We start from the raw sequence: 18,719 nt of genomic DNA, 5'->3' as shown, positions 1-18,719 counted from the left end.
CCTGGGTGGGCTTTCTGGCTTTAGGACTGGAATCTGGGTGGGCCTAGGTCATCTGTTCTGATTTGGAACAGTCTCTGTCCTTCACTATGGAACTAGAGATTTAGGGGAGCCTGAGGTCACTAACATTTCACAACGGTTCCTGAATGCTTATATATGAGGTACCATAGTAGGAACTACAGGAGATACAGATTTGAACATGATATGGGCTGCCTCTGTAAATCATTATAGAACAGTAGAACAAGCACTATGAGAGAGGAATGTACAAACTGCAATAGCACACTGGTGGGGAGTTTGGGAGAAGCCCACGGAAAGGTGACATTTCAGCTAGGCATTAAAAGATAAATTCAAAGCCAGGTGTGGTGGCAATGCCTGTAATCCCAGCAGTCTTGAGATAGGAGGATGGTGAGTTCAAAGACAGTCTTAGCAAAAGGGGGTGCTAAGCAACTCAGTGAGAACCTGTCTCTAAACACAAAATAGGGCTGGGGATGTGGCTCAGTGGTCAAGTGCCCTTGAGTTCAATCATCCCTGGTACCAAAAAAAAAAAAAAAAAAAAAAAAAAAAAAAAAGATAAGTTCAAACAGGCCAGGGACATGAAGGCATGAAAATCTGTGTCTTTAGTGAATAATGAGCAATCTCCTATCTCCTGCTGGTGGAAATAAGTAAAGAGAGGCAGGGTATGAGATGGGAAAGGTACAAATGGAACAGATGTAAAATTTTCAAAAAACCATTCTAAGGGATCTGTACTTATCTTTGGCTAGTAGGGGCTACTAAAAAGTTTTAAGCAAGAGAGGAAATGATCAGAGTGGGGTTACGGGAAAAATCAATCTGTGGTAGATAAACTTTAGGTTGACCAAGGACCATGAAATGGACCTATGCCAGGTTTTGGGACACTCTTGATTTCTCTGACAGGTGCAGACTTTTCTGGTTTGTTTTTTTTTTCCTCTGGGAAACAGGGGCAAACTTGATTTAAATTGGTCTTGGAATAGGGACCAAGGTAGAAATGGAGTCACGAGTGAAAGAGATGTTAGAAGATACTGTTAGCCACACTGAATAGTTTTCTTCCAATAGTGTAAAACAAAGGATTGGTGATGGGGAGCCAAATCAGGAGTAAATTTTCTCTAAGACTACATGATGGTCTTTCTACTTAGGGCTAGTCTGTAATGACATAATAGTCTGCACTGAAAGCTGAAAACTTGGTTAGTAAAGCTCAAAGTAGGCAAGTGGCACACCCAAGATTTCTCTGCATTTCATTTCTGTTAAAGTAGCCCCCAAAAGACCCACCATAATTAAGCTTCTCTTGGGACCCCCCCAACATAACTAGGCTTCTTGTCAGCAAGATTTTATAAAAGAGTGTCAATAGGATTTCTGCAGAAAGCTCACTGTGGTTTGAAGTTTCCTTTTCTTGTAAATGCGAAGTTTGCAGACAAAAGGTGTGACAGACTCTCAAGACAGTTTGCTGTGCAAAAGTTACTGTTTCTGTTTTCCATGGTAAAAACTTGTGAAACCTCTGTCTGACCTAAGAATATGGGACAAAAAGTAACTGTGATGAACACTACCCCACTGAATATAAATCTAAAAGAATTTTAAGACCTGGGGTCCAGAGAATTTTTAGGCATTAGCCCCTCTGGCTCACTTCATCTTAAACAAATCTCCTTCCTGAAAATTCCTCGGGTATCTAGTCTCATCTGTCCTACATCAAGATTCCCTGCTTCTTTTCAAAACAAGTTTTTAGACTACATCTTTATCCTGTAAGAAGAGGTTGTTAACACTGAAGAGAAAATCTATCACATTAAAAAAAAAATCCTCTCCTATACCCATAATAATCAGATTTAATTTTGTTTCAAATTAATTTTAAAAACCTTATTTCTTCCACTCTATTCCTTCCACTACTTTTATTTAACAGACGAGGCCAGAAGGAGATTAACTTAAAACCAATGATTGGGGCTGCATTTGTAGCTCAGTGACGGCATACTTGCCTAGCATGTATGAGGCACTGAGTTTGATACTCAGTACCACATAATAAGTAAATAAAACAAAGGTTCATTGCAGAATATAAAGTAAAGAGAAACAGGCTGATCTTGAACCTTCTGATAATGGCTCTTTTCTAAATATTCAGGCACTGAAGGCTCAATTTCAGCAATAGAATTTAACCCATTTTTCCTTTTGTTCCAGATACAGAACGACTATAAAAAATATGGTATATAACATAATTATATTATGATGGAATAATTATAATATTAATAGATATAAATATATAAAAGCTTTAAATTATGATTTACAAACTATTTTAATGCACCTGTGTCAATATTCTCAGAATTGAAAATTTGGTACTAATGGGTTAAGGTACTTTCTTACCTGGCTGTGTGGTAAGAGTATGTGCATTCTTTACCTCGTGCATGTTTGTGCACTTTATATATGAATAAGGGGGAATAGCTTGGAGCACTAGGTGGGGTCGGGGAGAGAAGGACCAATGGCTACAATTACCTGGGGAGTTCACTATACTCTCCTGAATTCAGATGTAAGTGGCAAAATTCACCCAGAGGGGATTTATGGCTGGGGGGTAGAGCTATACATATACCACTTGTTTCTGATTCTGTCCTGCAAATCTGATAGTCAATGTGAGGAACCTGGATAAGTCTTAACCAAATACTTGGTTTTGGTATGTTAGATGAAGTCCAGATTACTAGACTTAGATGATAATGGAATCACAGAATATTAAAATATGTCTTATAGTTGAGCTAGTCTAATTCCATGTAAAGCAGAAACATTAGGAATGGATCACTCTCCATATATACCTGTGTTGTTGAAAAGAGTAGTAATTGTTATCTTCAAAGATAGGAAAATTTCTTCTTTACAACACAAGATTTTTCTTTCTTAGAAAGTGCCCAAATGTATCTCTTTGTGACTTTCAACTTACTGGTCCCAGTTTTGCCCTGGAGCCTGAAAAAGTAAGATCCCTCTTTTATATGGCAAGCCTTCAAGTAATTGAAGTAGTTGAAGACAACAATCATGTCTTCCATGGCCTCTCCTTCTCTAGAGGATATATTCCTCAGATGACATGATTTCCACTTACTTCTAAAAATACAGTCAACATTTTTGTTGGCTGCTATAGCACATTATTGATGTATACTCAGTCATATTCAACAATAACTTCTACTAAAGGGAAATCTACTTCATTCTATAAATTTCTGGCAGCTTCATTTTGTCCACTGTATCATATTTTAAGGTTTTCTTCAATCTTATTTTTCATTATCCACAAATCAGAGAAAGTCTTCAAGTAGGATGTCAATAATAAGAACTGAATACAGAACCTCTTGGTTCCCTCCAGGGAGATGGCAGTAAACATTTTCTGGACATAACCATTCATTCAGCAATGAATACATCTAACTGAAGATCTGTATCTCTCTACTTTGTCCCTGAATACTATAAAAGATTATCAAATACTCTTACTGAAATACAGATACACAGTGAATATGGTCATCATACCTGACTTCCCAGGCTAGTAAAACTATTGAATCACAAAACTGGTCATGCATGATGGTACATGCTTATAATCCTAGTCAACTGGGAGGTTTAGGCAGGAGAACTGCAAGTTTGAGGTCAGCCTTAGCAACTTAGTGAGACCTTGTCTCAAAATAAAAAATAAAAAGGGCTGTGGATGTAACTTAGTGGTAGAGCCCCCTCACTTTGTGGTAGAGGCCCCTCAGTTTAATCTCTTGTACTTCAAAACAAAACAAAATCCCTCAAATCACAAAATACTCTGTGTAGCATAGCTCATACTTACTGAACCATAATTTTGATCCTGATCTAACAATTAAGCTGTTAAGCACACAGGTTTTTGGTATACTTTGAGGTTAAAAAAAAAAAAAAAAAAAGCCTATATGAATGTTGAAAAAGGGGAAACAGCTAGATAGTACAGAAGGAAGAAAGATCTAATATCTAATTTCTTACATAGGTTCCTGGCTACATGTTTACTGGCCTGGTAAGCCTTACCTTCTTCAGATGAGGAGAGAATGATGTGCAGAACAAAGAGGGACTTTTGGGTGTTTTTTAGAAGACTATACCATTTGACCTTTTCTTGGACTACTTTTTCTAGCCGTTAGTGATGGGATATCTCCCATGTGGACACACTTCCTATGATAGGAAAGGGAACTTACATCTCTCCTAGGAAAGGTGCTCAGTAACTTGAATTCATCCCATGGAAATCCTTTAGAAGCTACGAAATCAAAGACAATCTGGAGCTTATTGCTGGCCAGGAAACGACGCTCTAAGAACTCGCCACTGGGGGTACGGATTCGCAGTTTGCTCACAGGCTCAGCATTTTCTTCCTTTGGCTCTGGAGGCAGGGCTTGCTCTAAGGAGAGTCTGATGGCCTAAGTAGAGGAAAAACCATGTGTTAAAATGTGAGATAGATGGAACTGTGGGGAGTGGGAGAGACTAGAAAATAGCTGTTACTTTCTAGGAACTCATTAAAAAGTCACTGCTCCATTCTTTAAGCAACACTAACGCTTGAACAATAAAATCATGTTTTTAAAAAATTTTCTTAATATTAATAAAGACAATTAAAATAAATCCCACCTTGAAGATATGAATAATTAAATTAAGAGAAAACTATTTTGAAAATAAGGGCTTTTTCCCCCCACTAAACTGAAGGACTCAGACATTTTTGATTGAGGAAACAAATGTCAAATACCCAGTTGTTTTTTAGGGTATGAATTAAGGCTATTAGAAGTAGTCACAAAACACACATGTGTACATGCACACACATTCATATCTGAGAAAACACTAATTAGAAATAACTGAAGAATCTACAAAATACTGGAATACACACACACCTATACACGTGTGTTTGTGTGTACTTTTTTTTTTGGTACTGGGGACTGAACCCAGAAGTGCTTTACCACTAAGCTACATTCCTAGCCCTGTAATTTAATTTTATTATTTATTTTGAAACAGGGTCTAAGTTGCTATGCTGGCCTCAAACTTGTGATTCTGCCTCAGTCTCCCAAGTTGCTGGGATTATAGATGAGCAACATAGCACCCAACCTGGATAACATGTTAATGAAAAAATTCAATGGAAAGATTCTGTTTGGAGTGATGAATTATGCTTAAAAATGGCAAATTTCTCTATATATATTCTGCCACCCTGAAAGTTTTAAAAAAAAACAATGAAAAGAAATTCAAATATCAGGTTCACTGGAGGCAGGAGAGACCACAGCTCTAGTTTCACCTTTGCCATTAACTAGACAAGAGGGTCTGGTCAAGTCTCAGAATGAGAGTTGATTTCTGGACCTACAGATAAACTAAATCCTTCACTTTATATATGACAAAACAGACTCAAAGGGTAGGATAAACTGTTGAGATCTCGTGGTTAGAGTTGGGATTGAATCCATATTTTCTAGTTCTCAATCTATAGTAATGTGATTTTTTTGACATTCATGATATTCCACCAGAATTAGAAGATCTCTGGGATACCTGCAAAAATGGAGTTTATAACAGAAATGCACAAAAATCTTTTAATGTTCCTAGCAACGTGAGAGGTTCCTTAGATAAGTGAGCCTGGTAATCATGCTCTGCTTCACAGTTACATTCTGTTCTTGGATAGTTTAACAATTTTGTATTCCCAATTTATCATTAACAGAATGAAGTTATCCCCCTCAATTAAACTAGAACTATCATAATCACAAGATATGTGAGAAATTGGGACTTACAGTCTTGGAGATTCATCTGAGGAAATTCATAGCCTTAAAATTCATATTAAAGCTGGGCATGGTGGTGCATGCCTGTAGTATTAGTGACTCAGGAGGCTGAGGCAGGAAGATCAAGAGTTCAAAGCCAGCGTCAGCAATGGCAAGGTGTTAAGTAACTCAGTAAGAGCCTATCTCTAAATAAAATACTAAATAGGGTTTGGGATATGGCTCAGTGGTTGAGTGCCCCTGAGTTCAGTAACAAAAACAAAAAATAAAAATTTGGGCTGGGGAGATAGCTCAGTTGATAGAGTGCTTGCCTTGCAAGTATAAGGTCCTGAGTTCAATCCCCAACACCACAAAATAAAATAAAATAAAATAAAAATAAAAATTTTGTATTAAAAATGAGAAAATAAGCAGGGCACGAGTAGTATACGCCTGCAGTCCCAGTCATGGAGGGAGACTGAGGAAGGCAGATCACTTCAGTCCAGAAATTCAAGACCTGGGCAATATAGTAAGATCTTACCTCAAAAAACCACAAATAAAAACAAAGAATTTTAAAAATAAAAAAAAGTAAATTAAAATTTGCACAGACATCAGTATGATAAGAAATTAAATCCTGTATCATTTAAGATAATTCGGCTGGTTCTAGTATTATTTTCACAAAAACAATCAAAATTTCTGTAGTGTGCAGAGAAAGTTAATCACTTCCAAGATTTGGAGATCATTTTCCTATTGGAGGCACTAATACCACTGACCTCAGAGGGGATTATAGAGATGAGAGTTATAAACATGATGCACATAAAGTTCTTAGTGTAGTGTCTGTTATAGTTTGGTATGTGGGCCCCCAAAAGCTCTTGTGTCAATGCAGGAATGTCCAGAGGTGAAATGATTATGAGAGTTATAACCTAATCAGTCCATCCTAATTTGAAAGGACTACAGGGGTAGCTGGAGGAGGTAGATCGCTTCAGTCCAGGTGTTCAAGACTAGCCTGGGCAAAATAGTGAAACCCCCAGCTCAAAAAACCATAAATAAAACCAGAAAATTAAAAAAAAAGAAAGAAAGAAAGAAAAAGGAGTAAATTAAGAGTTAGACTAAAAAGGTTGGGAAAAATTCTTCCAAAAAAACAAGTAGAAGGAATAAAAGCATTATAAAAGCACAAAGGAATGTGGTGGGGGAAAAAAGAGACATTTTACTCTTGAGAAAACATATTTACTAATTAGAAATAACTAAAGAAGGGTTTCAAGATGGCGGCCTAGAGGGCGGCTACATTTCATGTTGCTCCAGGACGCAGGATTCAAAACAGGAGATAGTGAGAGACTTGGGACCAACTCAAAGCCGCCGGGTGAGTCTCTCCTGTTGGGGAGGCGTCCCAGATGGGGCGGTAGCCCCGGAACGCAGGGAACTTTGTGAAGTAGAGTTGCTCGGCGAGACGCCCCTCCCCCCACTGGAGCGGTAAACACGGACAACTGGGATCATCATAGAGGAGGCGGCTCAGCACAGTGCTTGGACTCGGAGCAACCACTGGGGCTCCGGGCGGCTGCCTGAGGAGGAGCTGCGTGGTGAGCTGTTTAGACTCAGAGTAATCGCTTCTGAACACCGGGGGGGTTGCCCGGAGGAGAGGAGAAGCGCGGCGGGTCGCTTGGTCTAGGAGTGACTGCATCAGAGCCACAGGTGGTTGCCAGAGGAGGAGGCGAGTGGTGAGTTGATTGCACTCAAAGCGACCGCTCCTGAACACCGGTGGAATGCCTGGAGGAGGAGCCCGGTGGGTCACTTGGTCTCAGAGCCACCACTCCTGAACACCCAGGGGGCTACCCCGAGGAGGAGGAGGAGGAACAGGGCGGGTCACTTGGGCTTGGAGTGACTGCCTAGGGCTACGGGAGGTTGGCGGGAGGAGGAGACGTGAAGTGAGTTGCTTGGACTCCTAGTGACTGCGGCGGAAACTGGGCGGCTGTCCGGAGGAGGAGGTGTGTGGCGGGTCTCTGGGTATCGGAGCTATTGTACAGGGCTCCAGGTGGCGGCTCAGAGGAGGGGCCGCATAGCCAGGCGATTAGGTGCGGAGCAGGGTCCCAGGACCTAGGTGGCTTCTTGCTGGAAGAGCCGCACAGAGACACGCTTAGGGGTGGAGCGAAGTTTCCAGGACTGCGGGCAGATTATCTGAGAGAAGCAGCCTAAGGAGACTCACCTGCGGAGGGTGAGGCTCCCAGGCCCAGGAGGTAGGTCCGGGCCCCTGGGAACGTTGCAGAGGAAGACAGCCCAGCCCAGGCGGTAGTTGTAGATTGAGGGGAACCTCTAGGAGGGGAACTGACCAGCAAGACGTTCCCACTGAGTGAGTCTTCCCTGCCGGGAGAGGTGTTCCCACAGGGACGGTTAAACCAGAGGCACAGGCCCAAACAGGACTTGCCTCAGCCCGCAGCCTAGTTCCCCGTTGGATGACCATTGGTCAACAAGTGGAGGCACCTCCGCCCACTAGCACGGAATATACGCCACCTGAGGGTCACCACCCTAGAGAGGCAGCTTCTTCGTGGAGCTCCGCATTATCAACTTCCTCCAAGACTTCAGGCTACTGAAGGAAAAGAGGGGATATACTAGCAATCTTCAGGGACATTATAAGTCGATAGAGGAAATCTGCAATATCTTAATGACCCACTGATCCCTGAACAATATGAGAAAACAAGGGAAGAAAATGCCCCAAACAAATCTAGATGTTACATCAATAGAATCCAACGACAGCATGGCAGAAGAAATGACAGAAAGGGAGTTCAGAATGTACATAATTAAAATGATTAGGGAAGCAAACGATGAGATGAAAGAGCAAATGCAGGCATTGAATGATGAGATGAAAGAGCAAATGCAGGCATTGAATGATCGCACCAATCGACAGTGAACAGAGCAAATTCAGGAAGCAAAAGATCATTTCAATAAAGAGTTAGAGATATTGAAAAAAAACCAAACAGAAATCCTTGAAATGAAGGAAACAATAAACCAAATTAAGAACTCCATAGAAAGCATAACCAATAGGATAGAACACCTGGAAGACAGAACTTCAGATATTGAAGACAAAATATTTAACCTCGAAAACAAAGTTGAACAAACAGAGAAGATGGTAAGAAATCATGAACAGAATCTCCAAGAACTATGGAATATCATGAAAAGGCCAAATTTGAGAATTATTGGGATTGAGAAAGGCTTAGAGAAACAAACCAAAGGAATGAATAATCTATTCAATGAAATAATATCAGAAAATTTCCCAAATCTGAAGAATGAAATGGAAAATCAAGTTCAAGAGGCTTATAGGACGCCAAATACACAAAATTACAACAGACCCACACCAAGGCACATTATAATGAAAATACCTAACATACAAAATAAAGACAGAATTTTAAAGGCTGTGAGAGAAAAGAACCAAATTACATTCAGGGGGAAACCAATAAGGATATCAGCAGATTTTTCAATCCAGACCTAAAAGCTAGAAGGGCCTGGAACAACATTTTTCAAGCTCTGAAAGAAAATGGATGCCAACCAAGAATCTTACACCCAGCAAAGCTTACCTTCAAATTTGACGATCAAATAAAATCTTTCCATGATAAACAAAAGCTAAAAGAATTTACAAAAAGAAAGCCAGCATTACAGAACATTCTCGGCAAAATATTTCATGAGGAAGAAATAAAAAACAAAGAAGCAAATCAGCAAAGGGAGGAATTATCCTAAAGGAACTGTAAAATAAAGGAAGAACCAAGATGTGTCAAAAAATAAATGAATAAATAAATAAAATTTTAAATATGAACCAAATGACCGGGAATACAAATCATATCTCAATAATAACCCTGAATGTTAATGGCCTGAATTCATCAATCAAAAGACATAGACTGGCAGATTGGATTAAAAAGAAAGATCCAGCAATATGTTGCCTGCAAGAGACTCACGTCATAGAAAGAGATACACATAGACTAAAGGTGAAAGGATGGGGAAAAACATACCATGCACATGGACTCAGCAAAAAAGCTGGAGTATCCATCCTCATTTCAGATAATGTGGACTTCAAGCCAATGTTAGTCAGAAGGGATAAAGAAGGACATTTCATACTGCTTAAGGGAAGCATAAACCAGCAAGATATAACAATCATAAACATCTATGCCCCAAACAGTGGCTCATCCACGTATGTCAAACAAATCCTTCTCAATTTTAGAAACCAAATAGACCGTAACACAATAATACTAGGTGATTTTAACACGCCTCTCTCACCACTGGACAGATCTTCCAAACAAAAATTGAACAAGGAAACCATAAATCTCAATAACACAATCAATAATTTAGACTTAACAGACATTTATAGAATATACCATCCAACCAAGAGCGAATACACTTTCTTCTCAGCAGCACATGGATCCTTCTCTAAAATAGACCATATATTATGCCACAAAGCTAATGTCAGCAAATACAAGAAGATAGAGACACTACCTTGTATTCTATCAGATCATAATGGATTGAAGTTAGAAATAAATGAAAGAGTAAAAAACAGAAATTACTCCAACACCTGGAGATTAAACAATATGCTATTATATGAGGAATGGATAACAGAAGATATTAGGAAGGAAATTAAAAAATTCTTAGAGGTAAATGAGAACAAAGAAACATCATATCAAAATCTCTGGGACACTATGAAAGCTGTACTTAGAGGAAGATTTATTTCATGGAGCGCATCCAATAAAGAAGAAAAAAAATCAACAAACTAACAACCTAACACTACAGCTCAAAGCTCTAGAAAAAGAAGAACAGAGCAACACCAAAAGTAGTAGAAGACAGGAAATAGTCAAACTCAGAGCTGAAATCAACGAAATTGAAACAAAAGAAACAATACAAAAAATTGACAAAATAAATACTTGATTCTTTGAAAAAATAACCAAAATTGATAAACCTTTAGCCACACTAACAAAGAGAAGACGAGAGAAAACCCAAATCACTAAAATTCAGAATGAACAAGGAAATATCACAACAGACATGACTTAAATACAAAACATAATTAGAAGCTATTTTGAAAATCTATACTCCAACAAAATAGAAAATTTCGAAGACATCAACAGGTTTCTAGAGACATATGAATTGCCTAAACTGAATGAGGAGGACATACACAATTTAAATAGACCAATTTCAAGTAATGAAATAGAAGAAGTCATCAAAAGCCTACCAACAAAGAAAAGTCCAGGACCAGATGGGTTCTCAGCCGAGTTCTACAAAACCTCTAAAGAAGAGCTCATTCCAATACTTCTCAAAGTATTCCATAAAATAGAAGAGGAGGGAACCCTCCCAAACTCATTCTATGAAGCCAATATTACCCTGATACCTAAACCAGACAGAGACACATTGAGGAAAGAAAATTTCAGACCAATATCCTTAATGAACATCGACGCAAAAATTCTCAACAAAATTTTAGCAAATCGCATACAAAAACATATTAAAAAGATAGTGCACCATGATCAAGTGGGTTTCATCCCAGGGATGCAAGGTTGGTTCAACATCAGGAAATCAATAAATGTAATTCACCATATCAGTAGACTTAAAGTCAAGAATCACATGATTATTTCGATAGATGCAGAAAAAGCATTTGATAAAATACAGCATCCCTTCATGCTCAAAACACTAGAAAAAATAGGGATAGTGGGAACATTCCTTAACATTGTAAAGGCCATCTACGCTAAGCCCATGGCTAATACTATTCTAAATGGTGAAAAACTGAAAGTGTTCCCTCTAAAAAGTGGAACAAGGCAGGGATGCCCTCTTTCACCACTTCTATTCAATATCGTCCTTGAAACTCTAGCCAGAGCAATTAGACAGACCAAAGAAATTAAAGGGATACGAATAGGAAAAGAAGAACTCAAACTATCCCTATTTGCTGATGATATGATTGTATACTTAGAGGAACCAGGAAATTCCACCAGAAAACTGTTAGATCTCATAAGTGAATTCAGTAAAGTAGCGGGATATAAGATCAATACACATAAATCTAAGGCATTTTTATACATACGTGATGAATCTTCAAAAAGAGAAATTAGGAAAACTACCCCATTCACAATAGCTTCGAAAAAAATAAAATACTTGGGAATCAATCTCACAAAAGAGGTGAAAGACCTCTACAATGAGAACTACAGAACACTAAAGAAAGAAATGGAAGAAAACCTTAGAAGATGGAAAGATCTCCCATGTTCTTGGATAGGAAGAATTAATATTGTCAAAATGGCCATACTACCAAAAGTGCTATACAGATTCAATGCAGTTCCAATTAAAATCCCAATGATGTACCTTACAGAAATAGAGCAAGCAATTATGAAATTCATCTGGAAGAATAAAAAACCCAGAATAGCTAAAGCAATCCTTGGCAGAAAGAGTGAAGCAGGGGGTATCGCAATACCAGATCTTCAACTCTACTACAAAGCAATAGTAACAAAAACGGCATGGTATTGGTACCAAAATAGAAAGGTGGATCAATGGTACAGAATAGAGGACATGGACACAAACCCAAATAAATACAATTTTCTCATACTAGACAAAGGTGCCAAAAATATGCAATGGAGAAAAGATAGCCTCTTCAACCAATGGTGCTGGGAGAATTGGAAATCCATATGCAACAGAATGAAACTAAACCCATATCTCTCACCATGCACGAAACTAATGGATTAAGGACCTTGGAATCAGACCAGAGACCTTGCATCTTATAGAAGAAAAAGTAGGTCCAGAGCTTCAACGTGTCGGCTTAGGACCAGACTTCCTCAACAGGACTCCCATAGCACAAGAAATAAAAGCAAGAATTAATACCTGGGATACATTCAAACTAAAAAGTTTTCTCTCAGCAAAGGAAACTATCAGCAATGCGACGAAAGAGCCTACAGAGTGGGATAAAATCTTTGCCAATCATACTTCAGATAGAGCACTAATCTCCAGAATCTATAAAGAACTGAAAAAACTCTACACCAAGAATGCAAATAATCCAATCAACAAATGGGATAAGGAAATGAATAGACACTTCACAGAAGAAGATCTACAAGCAATGAACAAACATATGGAAAAATGTTCAACATCTCTAGTAATAAGAGAAATGCAAATCAAAACCACCCTAAGATTCCATCTCACCCCAATTAGAATGGCGATTATCAAGAATACAAGCAACAACAGGTGTTGGCGAGGATGTGGGGAAAAAGATACACTCAAACATTGCTGGTGGGGCTGCAAAGTAGTGCAGCCACTCTGGAAAGCAGTATGGAGATTCCTTAGAAAACTTGGAATGGAACCACCATTTGACCCAGCTATCCCACTCCTTGGCCTATACCCAAAGGACTTAAAATCAGCATATTACAGAGATACAGCCTCATCAATGTTCATAGCTGCTCAGTTCACAATAGCCAGATTGTGGAACCAACCTAGATGTCCTTCAATTGATGAATGGATAAAGAAAATGTGGTATATATATATATATATATATATATATATATATATACAATGGAATATTACTCTGCCATAAAGAATGATAAAATTATGGCATTTGCAGGCAAATGGATGAAACTGGAGACTATCATGCTAAGTGAGATAAGCCAATCTCAAAAAACCAAAGGAAGAATGATATCGCTAATAAGTGGATGATGACACATAATGGGGGGTAGGAGGGGTTAGTGTTAGGGTTAGAGTTAGGGTTAGGGAGGGGGGCAAGAATGGAGGAAGGAAGGACTGTATGGAGGGAAAAGAGGGGTGGGAGGGGTGGGGGGGAAGGGAAAAAAAATAACAGAATGAATCAAACATTACCCTATGTAAATTTATGATTACACAAATGGTATGCCTATACGCCATGTACAAACAGAGAAACAACATGTATTCCATTTGTTTACAATAATAAAAAAAAATAACTAAAGAATCTGCAAAATACTGGAATACACACACACACACACACACACACACACACACACACACACAGTGGGGGGAGGTACTGGGGATTGAACCCATTGTGTTAGGGATAGGAGGTTGTTCCCTGGGGATTGTATCAGGTCCCTCTGGCTCCTCCCTAATTCCATGCTCACTCTCTTAGCTTCCTGGTCACAGTAACAAAAAGTTGACTAACACAGTATCTGACACATAACCATACATAACAAGCTTTAGTGAATGATTGCTTTATTACAATAAGAGAAGATGTACACAGAATATCAGAACGGGAAGGGACTACACTGGCCAAACAGTCTTACACTATCATCTTTCTTTTTTTAAATGGGAAAATTGAAGCCTAGAAATGGAAAGATTAAGAAATATAATTTAAAAATTAAAAGGACAGGAAGTTAAACCAGTCATTTCTGCTTTTTTTTTGTTTGATAGTATGAATGGAAGTTTATCTAATATTGGTATTTTGAGTCTTAAGTTTTAACTGAGTATTTCCAAATATTAGACTACTTAAATAACACTGTCACGTATTAATCAAATTTTGATATAGACACATGCAAATATATCAAATCATATACATGAATATATACATGAATATGTATATTCATCAAAAATTAAATGACAGTTTTATCGTGTCTCTTATAGTATTCACTATACTATATCATACTTGTCTAATGTCTAGCTTTCCCATTAGCCTACAGCTCTGTTAGGGTGCAGGAGTATGTTTAACTTCTTATTCCAAGTATAGCACACAGCACAAAGTAGGTGCTCAATATATATTTGGTAATGGAAAGAATAATTAACACGCTAACTCAAATAAGGCATGTAAAACTACTTTGTATGGTGACAGGCATATAGCTGGTGTTTGATTAATAAACACTTAAAGAATCTTGAGTCTTATGCCTTCAGGAAGTGAACATCCTGATTCTCCTTTCTCCGATGTCTGACTCCTTCTATCATCGATAGCATTAACATATGTGTCCCTTAAGGGCAAATAATGAGTCCTTGTCAGAGTAAATCTCTGTGGATTAGTCATACACATTTTCTAAACTATTAATGGGATCATCTATCATTACCACTACTGGTTATTTGAGATTAAAAAACATTTTTCCTGCTTATAAGAGTAATATATATTCACTGCAAAACAGATTAAATAAGGAAAACATTAAAATTAATCTGTATTTTTCTAGATTCACCATCAAGAGGTAATCATTCCCATCATTTGAGTATTTATATCCACTAACTTAAAAAATAATTTTAACCATTTTTAAGTGTACAATTAAGTGGCACTAAGTACATTCATGGTGTTCTGTAGCTATGACCACTATTTCCAAAACATTTTTTAATCACCCCATTATTGCAGTACTGGGATTGAACCCAGGGTCTTGCATGTGGTAGACAAGTGGTCAAACACTGAGCTACTTCCCCAGCCCTTTCTATTATATCTTGAGACAGGGTCTTGTTCAATTACCCAGGGTGCCCTCAAACTTTCAATCCTCCTGCCTTGTGCTCCCCACTAGCTGGGATTACAGTGCACCACTGCATCCAGCACCATTAATTTTTTATAAGTATGTATTTTTGACTTTTTATAAAATTTAAATCAGTATTATATTAATCTTTATCTTTTTTGTTCAAAGTTACATATTTTGTAATTGTTTTAAATTTGTTTTAAAGTATAACATATGTAAGAAAAAGTGCCCAAATCTTAAGTGCAGAATTCAATAAATTTTCATAAGGTCCACATATCTGTACAACTAGCACCATGATCAAGTATCTCAGAAACATGCCTCCTTTCTGGGAGCTATCTCCTCAAAGTAAATCACTATCCTGACTTTTAATAGTGAAGTTTTAAAAAAGACTAGTTCAATGGTATGTTTAGGAACATAGACTTTGGGGTATGAAAGAACAGAACCAAAATACCAGCCACTAGGCAAATGACAGTCTTTACGACTTTCCTCATATAAGAAACAAGGTCAATAAAATCTTTCTTACAAAAGTCCTATAAAATAGAGTAATAATTCAAAACACAAAGTGCTGACACATGGTCAGGACTCAGTGACCAGTTCTCAGTATCAATCCTCATGCTGTATGTAACACTATGAACAACAAAGGACAGTGGCTGGTCTTGTTGCCATTATTATGATTATTTCTTGTACCTACTTTAAACCAGAACTTAATTTGGTATTTTCTGATTTCCCCTCCTGCTCTCCCTTTAATCCACCTGTCTGCTTGCTTTCTATTTTGACATTTCCCTACACAATATTAACAACAGATGCTATATCATTGTCTGACTTCAGCCAATTATACTACAGAAGAATAAACAACAGTAGCTCATTACTCCATTCATAGTGCAGACAATATCTGCTCTTCAGTGTACACAGTCTCCAGGGCTTTTCCCCAGAATGAAAACAGACCTCAGCTATCCCATACTAAGTGGAAAACAATGACGATTTATTAGGTAAGTTAGCAACCTTGAGATCTGAATACCCAACAGTTTTACTGGCAAAAAGAATAAAAATACACCAGTGGTCCAGTTTCAAATACGCTGGCTAAAAGGCCTCATGTAAGCAAACACTGTTGTAAAATAATGACATAAAGGACACATACACTCAAACAACAGTCATAGCAAACACTATTGTCAAACTTCAATTTGGTTTACTTAACAAATAGAGTTTTTTATTTGCATTATTTAGGTTTGTGATAAAACAAGGAAACCTGCTAAGAAATATGAACTGATCTTGGATTTGTTATTTAATTAAAAAAAATCTGTATTTTTAGTGAAAGAAGAAACCCCTAAAAGATTGTTTCTCTACAATTTCATTTTTTAAACAGAAAAGATATATACTTACACCACTTTCTTAAAATAAGAATCAAAGATTGGCTTGATTTACTTACACCTAAATATGTATAAACACACACACGCACACGCATGCACATACACACACTATTCTTTCTCTGAGCTTCCATAGCTACACACCAAATAACAGTTTACCAGTCTATAGGGTTAAATAGGCTAAAAGTAACATTCATTAATTCCCTGAACTTAGTGAGCACTTTCCTTGAGTTAGGCATTGATCTAGATGATGGAAAAAAGCAATGAATGAAATTCTGCTTTAATGGAGCTTACATTCTAGTAGGGTGGGGAGAAAGACAAAAACACATACAGGAAAAGACATATTTATCACAGTGATGAGAACTATGGAAGGAGAGCAGGGAATGCTGGGAGAATGGAAAGATGGATGCATTTAAAAATATTTGTAAATCTCAGTAAGCAAAGACCTAAAGGGGAAAGGGAATCACATGGACATTTAGACCTAGAAGTATTATAAGTGGAAGTTACAGTAATTCCCAAAGCCTTGGTCCTGTCTCTAACTTGTTTGAAAAACAGCAGGACAGTCAACGTGGCTGGAATTGAATGAGTGAGGGACAGGAAGAACTAATAAAATTAAAGAGGAAGGAGAGAGGTGGTTAGATTTTGTATGGCCCTGAGAAGGCTGCTCAATGATATTTTTTCCATTTTAAAATTAGGGTGTAATTTACATATAGTAAAAATTCTTTTTTTTTTTCTTTCTTTTCAATGCCAAGGGTCGAACTAGGGCTTTGCACATGCTAAGGAAGTGCTCTAACACCAAGCTAAACCTCCAGCTCAAATATTCTTTTATATATAGTTCTATGAGTTTTGACAAATACATATGTTTGTATACTATCACCAGACAAGGTAAAGAACAGTTCTGTGTCCTCCCTTCCAAAATCCTTCAACCCTAGCTCCTGGCAATCTCTGTTTTCCTACTTTTGCCTTTTCCAAAAGGCATTTATGTTATATAAATGCAATCACAATTGTCATAAATGGCTTCCCTTCTTCATCTTTAAAACAGTAATGATATCTCCATTACTAATTTTGTAGAGTGGTTGTGAAGATCAAGTCAGAAAACTGAAGGAAAAGAGCCAAGGCTCCTAATACCATGTTCTGTTCTGCTAAATGGTCGTTAGTATTATTTAATGTTTCCTACTGGAGGAGGTACCAAAGCTTAAAATGAAAGAATTTTGGGTATATGGGAAAAAATGTTTCTATCTAAGGGAACCATTAACAAAAGGGGATATACTTTGTGCCCATTCTTTACCACCAATGATTTTCTAAAACTTGAAACTCTTAGCCATAGCTCTAATTGTTAGTGTTCTAAGTTTGTCCATGTACTTTTTTTTTTTTTTTTAAATTTCTGAGCAAACCCTGTGCCTTTTTCCCTTTGATCATGATTACCTAACCCAACCGCCTATTCCCTGGCTCATCATCCAACCATCTACTTACTATTCCAGCTAAAATGCCCTTCTATTTCATCTTTTAACAATTAAACTCTGTTGTTTTTCTAGTCAAAAACCATTTCCTTCCTCCAAATATTTTCAGCACTCTGTGCTATTTTAAAGGTTTTAAAAATAATACATAGTATCTTTTTATTTATTTATTTATTTATTTACATATTTTTTTGAACCAGGGATTGAAATCAGGGGCACTTAACCACTGAGTCGCATCCCCAGTTCTTTTTTTTTTTTTTTTTTAAACGTATTTTATTTAGAGACAGGGTCTCACAAAGTTTCTTAGGGCCTCGCCAAGTTGTTGAGGCTGGTTTTGAACTCATGATCCTTCTGTCTTAGCCTTCCAAGTCAATGGGATTACAGGTATGCGCCACAGTACCTGGCTAGCATACAGTATCTTTTCTGAAGTTATTTTATATTTAGACAGCAAATTTTCCAAGGGCTGGACTATATATAACAATGTGATTTACATAAGTATCCACATCAGTTGCTTTAATGTTTGCACATAGAATAAGATTGATAAATACCAGCTGAATACTCATTAAAAGAACTGAGAGTCAAAAATTTTAGCTGAAATTTTCTTTACTTGCCAAAAATTTGGTGGCAAAAAAGGGTATTCAGGAAGTATTTTTTGGAGGTTACGTAGTTCACACACTTTACTTGTTACTATAAATACCATTCCTTAAACTGGTTTACCATAAAAATATATTATTTGGACCTTTACAAAGATGATTTTACTGAATTGTGCTCTGGCCTTATGACTTTATATTTTAAAAGCTATAAGAGAGTGACTGCATTAGA

General features: G+C 37.5%; 1 protein-coding gene across 1 annotated transcript in view; it reads right to left on the bottom strand.

The window, feature by feature from the left end:
• Positions 1–18,719, bottom strand: part of Faf1 (Fas associated factor 1) — a 459,649-nt gene that overhangs the window by 31,418 nt on the left and 409,512 nt on the right. The window contains exon 18 of the mRNA XM_047554623.1: positions 4,158–4,373. Coding sequence (XP_047410579.1) covers positions 4,158–4,373 — 216 coding nt within the window. The remainder of the gene's footprint in view (positions 1–4,157; positions 4,374–18,719) is intronic.

The sequence above is a fragment of the Sciurus carolinensis genome, chromosome 1, assembly GCF_902686445.1.
Source record: "Sciurus carolinensis chromosome 1, mSciCar1.2, whole genome shotgun sequence".
NCBI lineage: Eukaryota > Metazoa > Chordata > Mammalia > Rodentia > Sciuridae > Sciurus > Sciurus carolinensis.
Note: the sequence above shows the minus strand (reverse complement) of the source record. Positions and strands in the feature narration are given on the sequence as shown.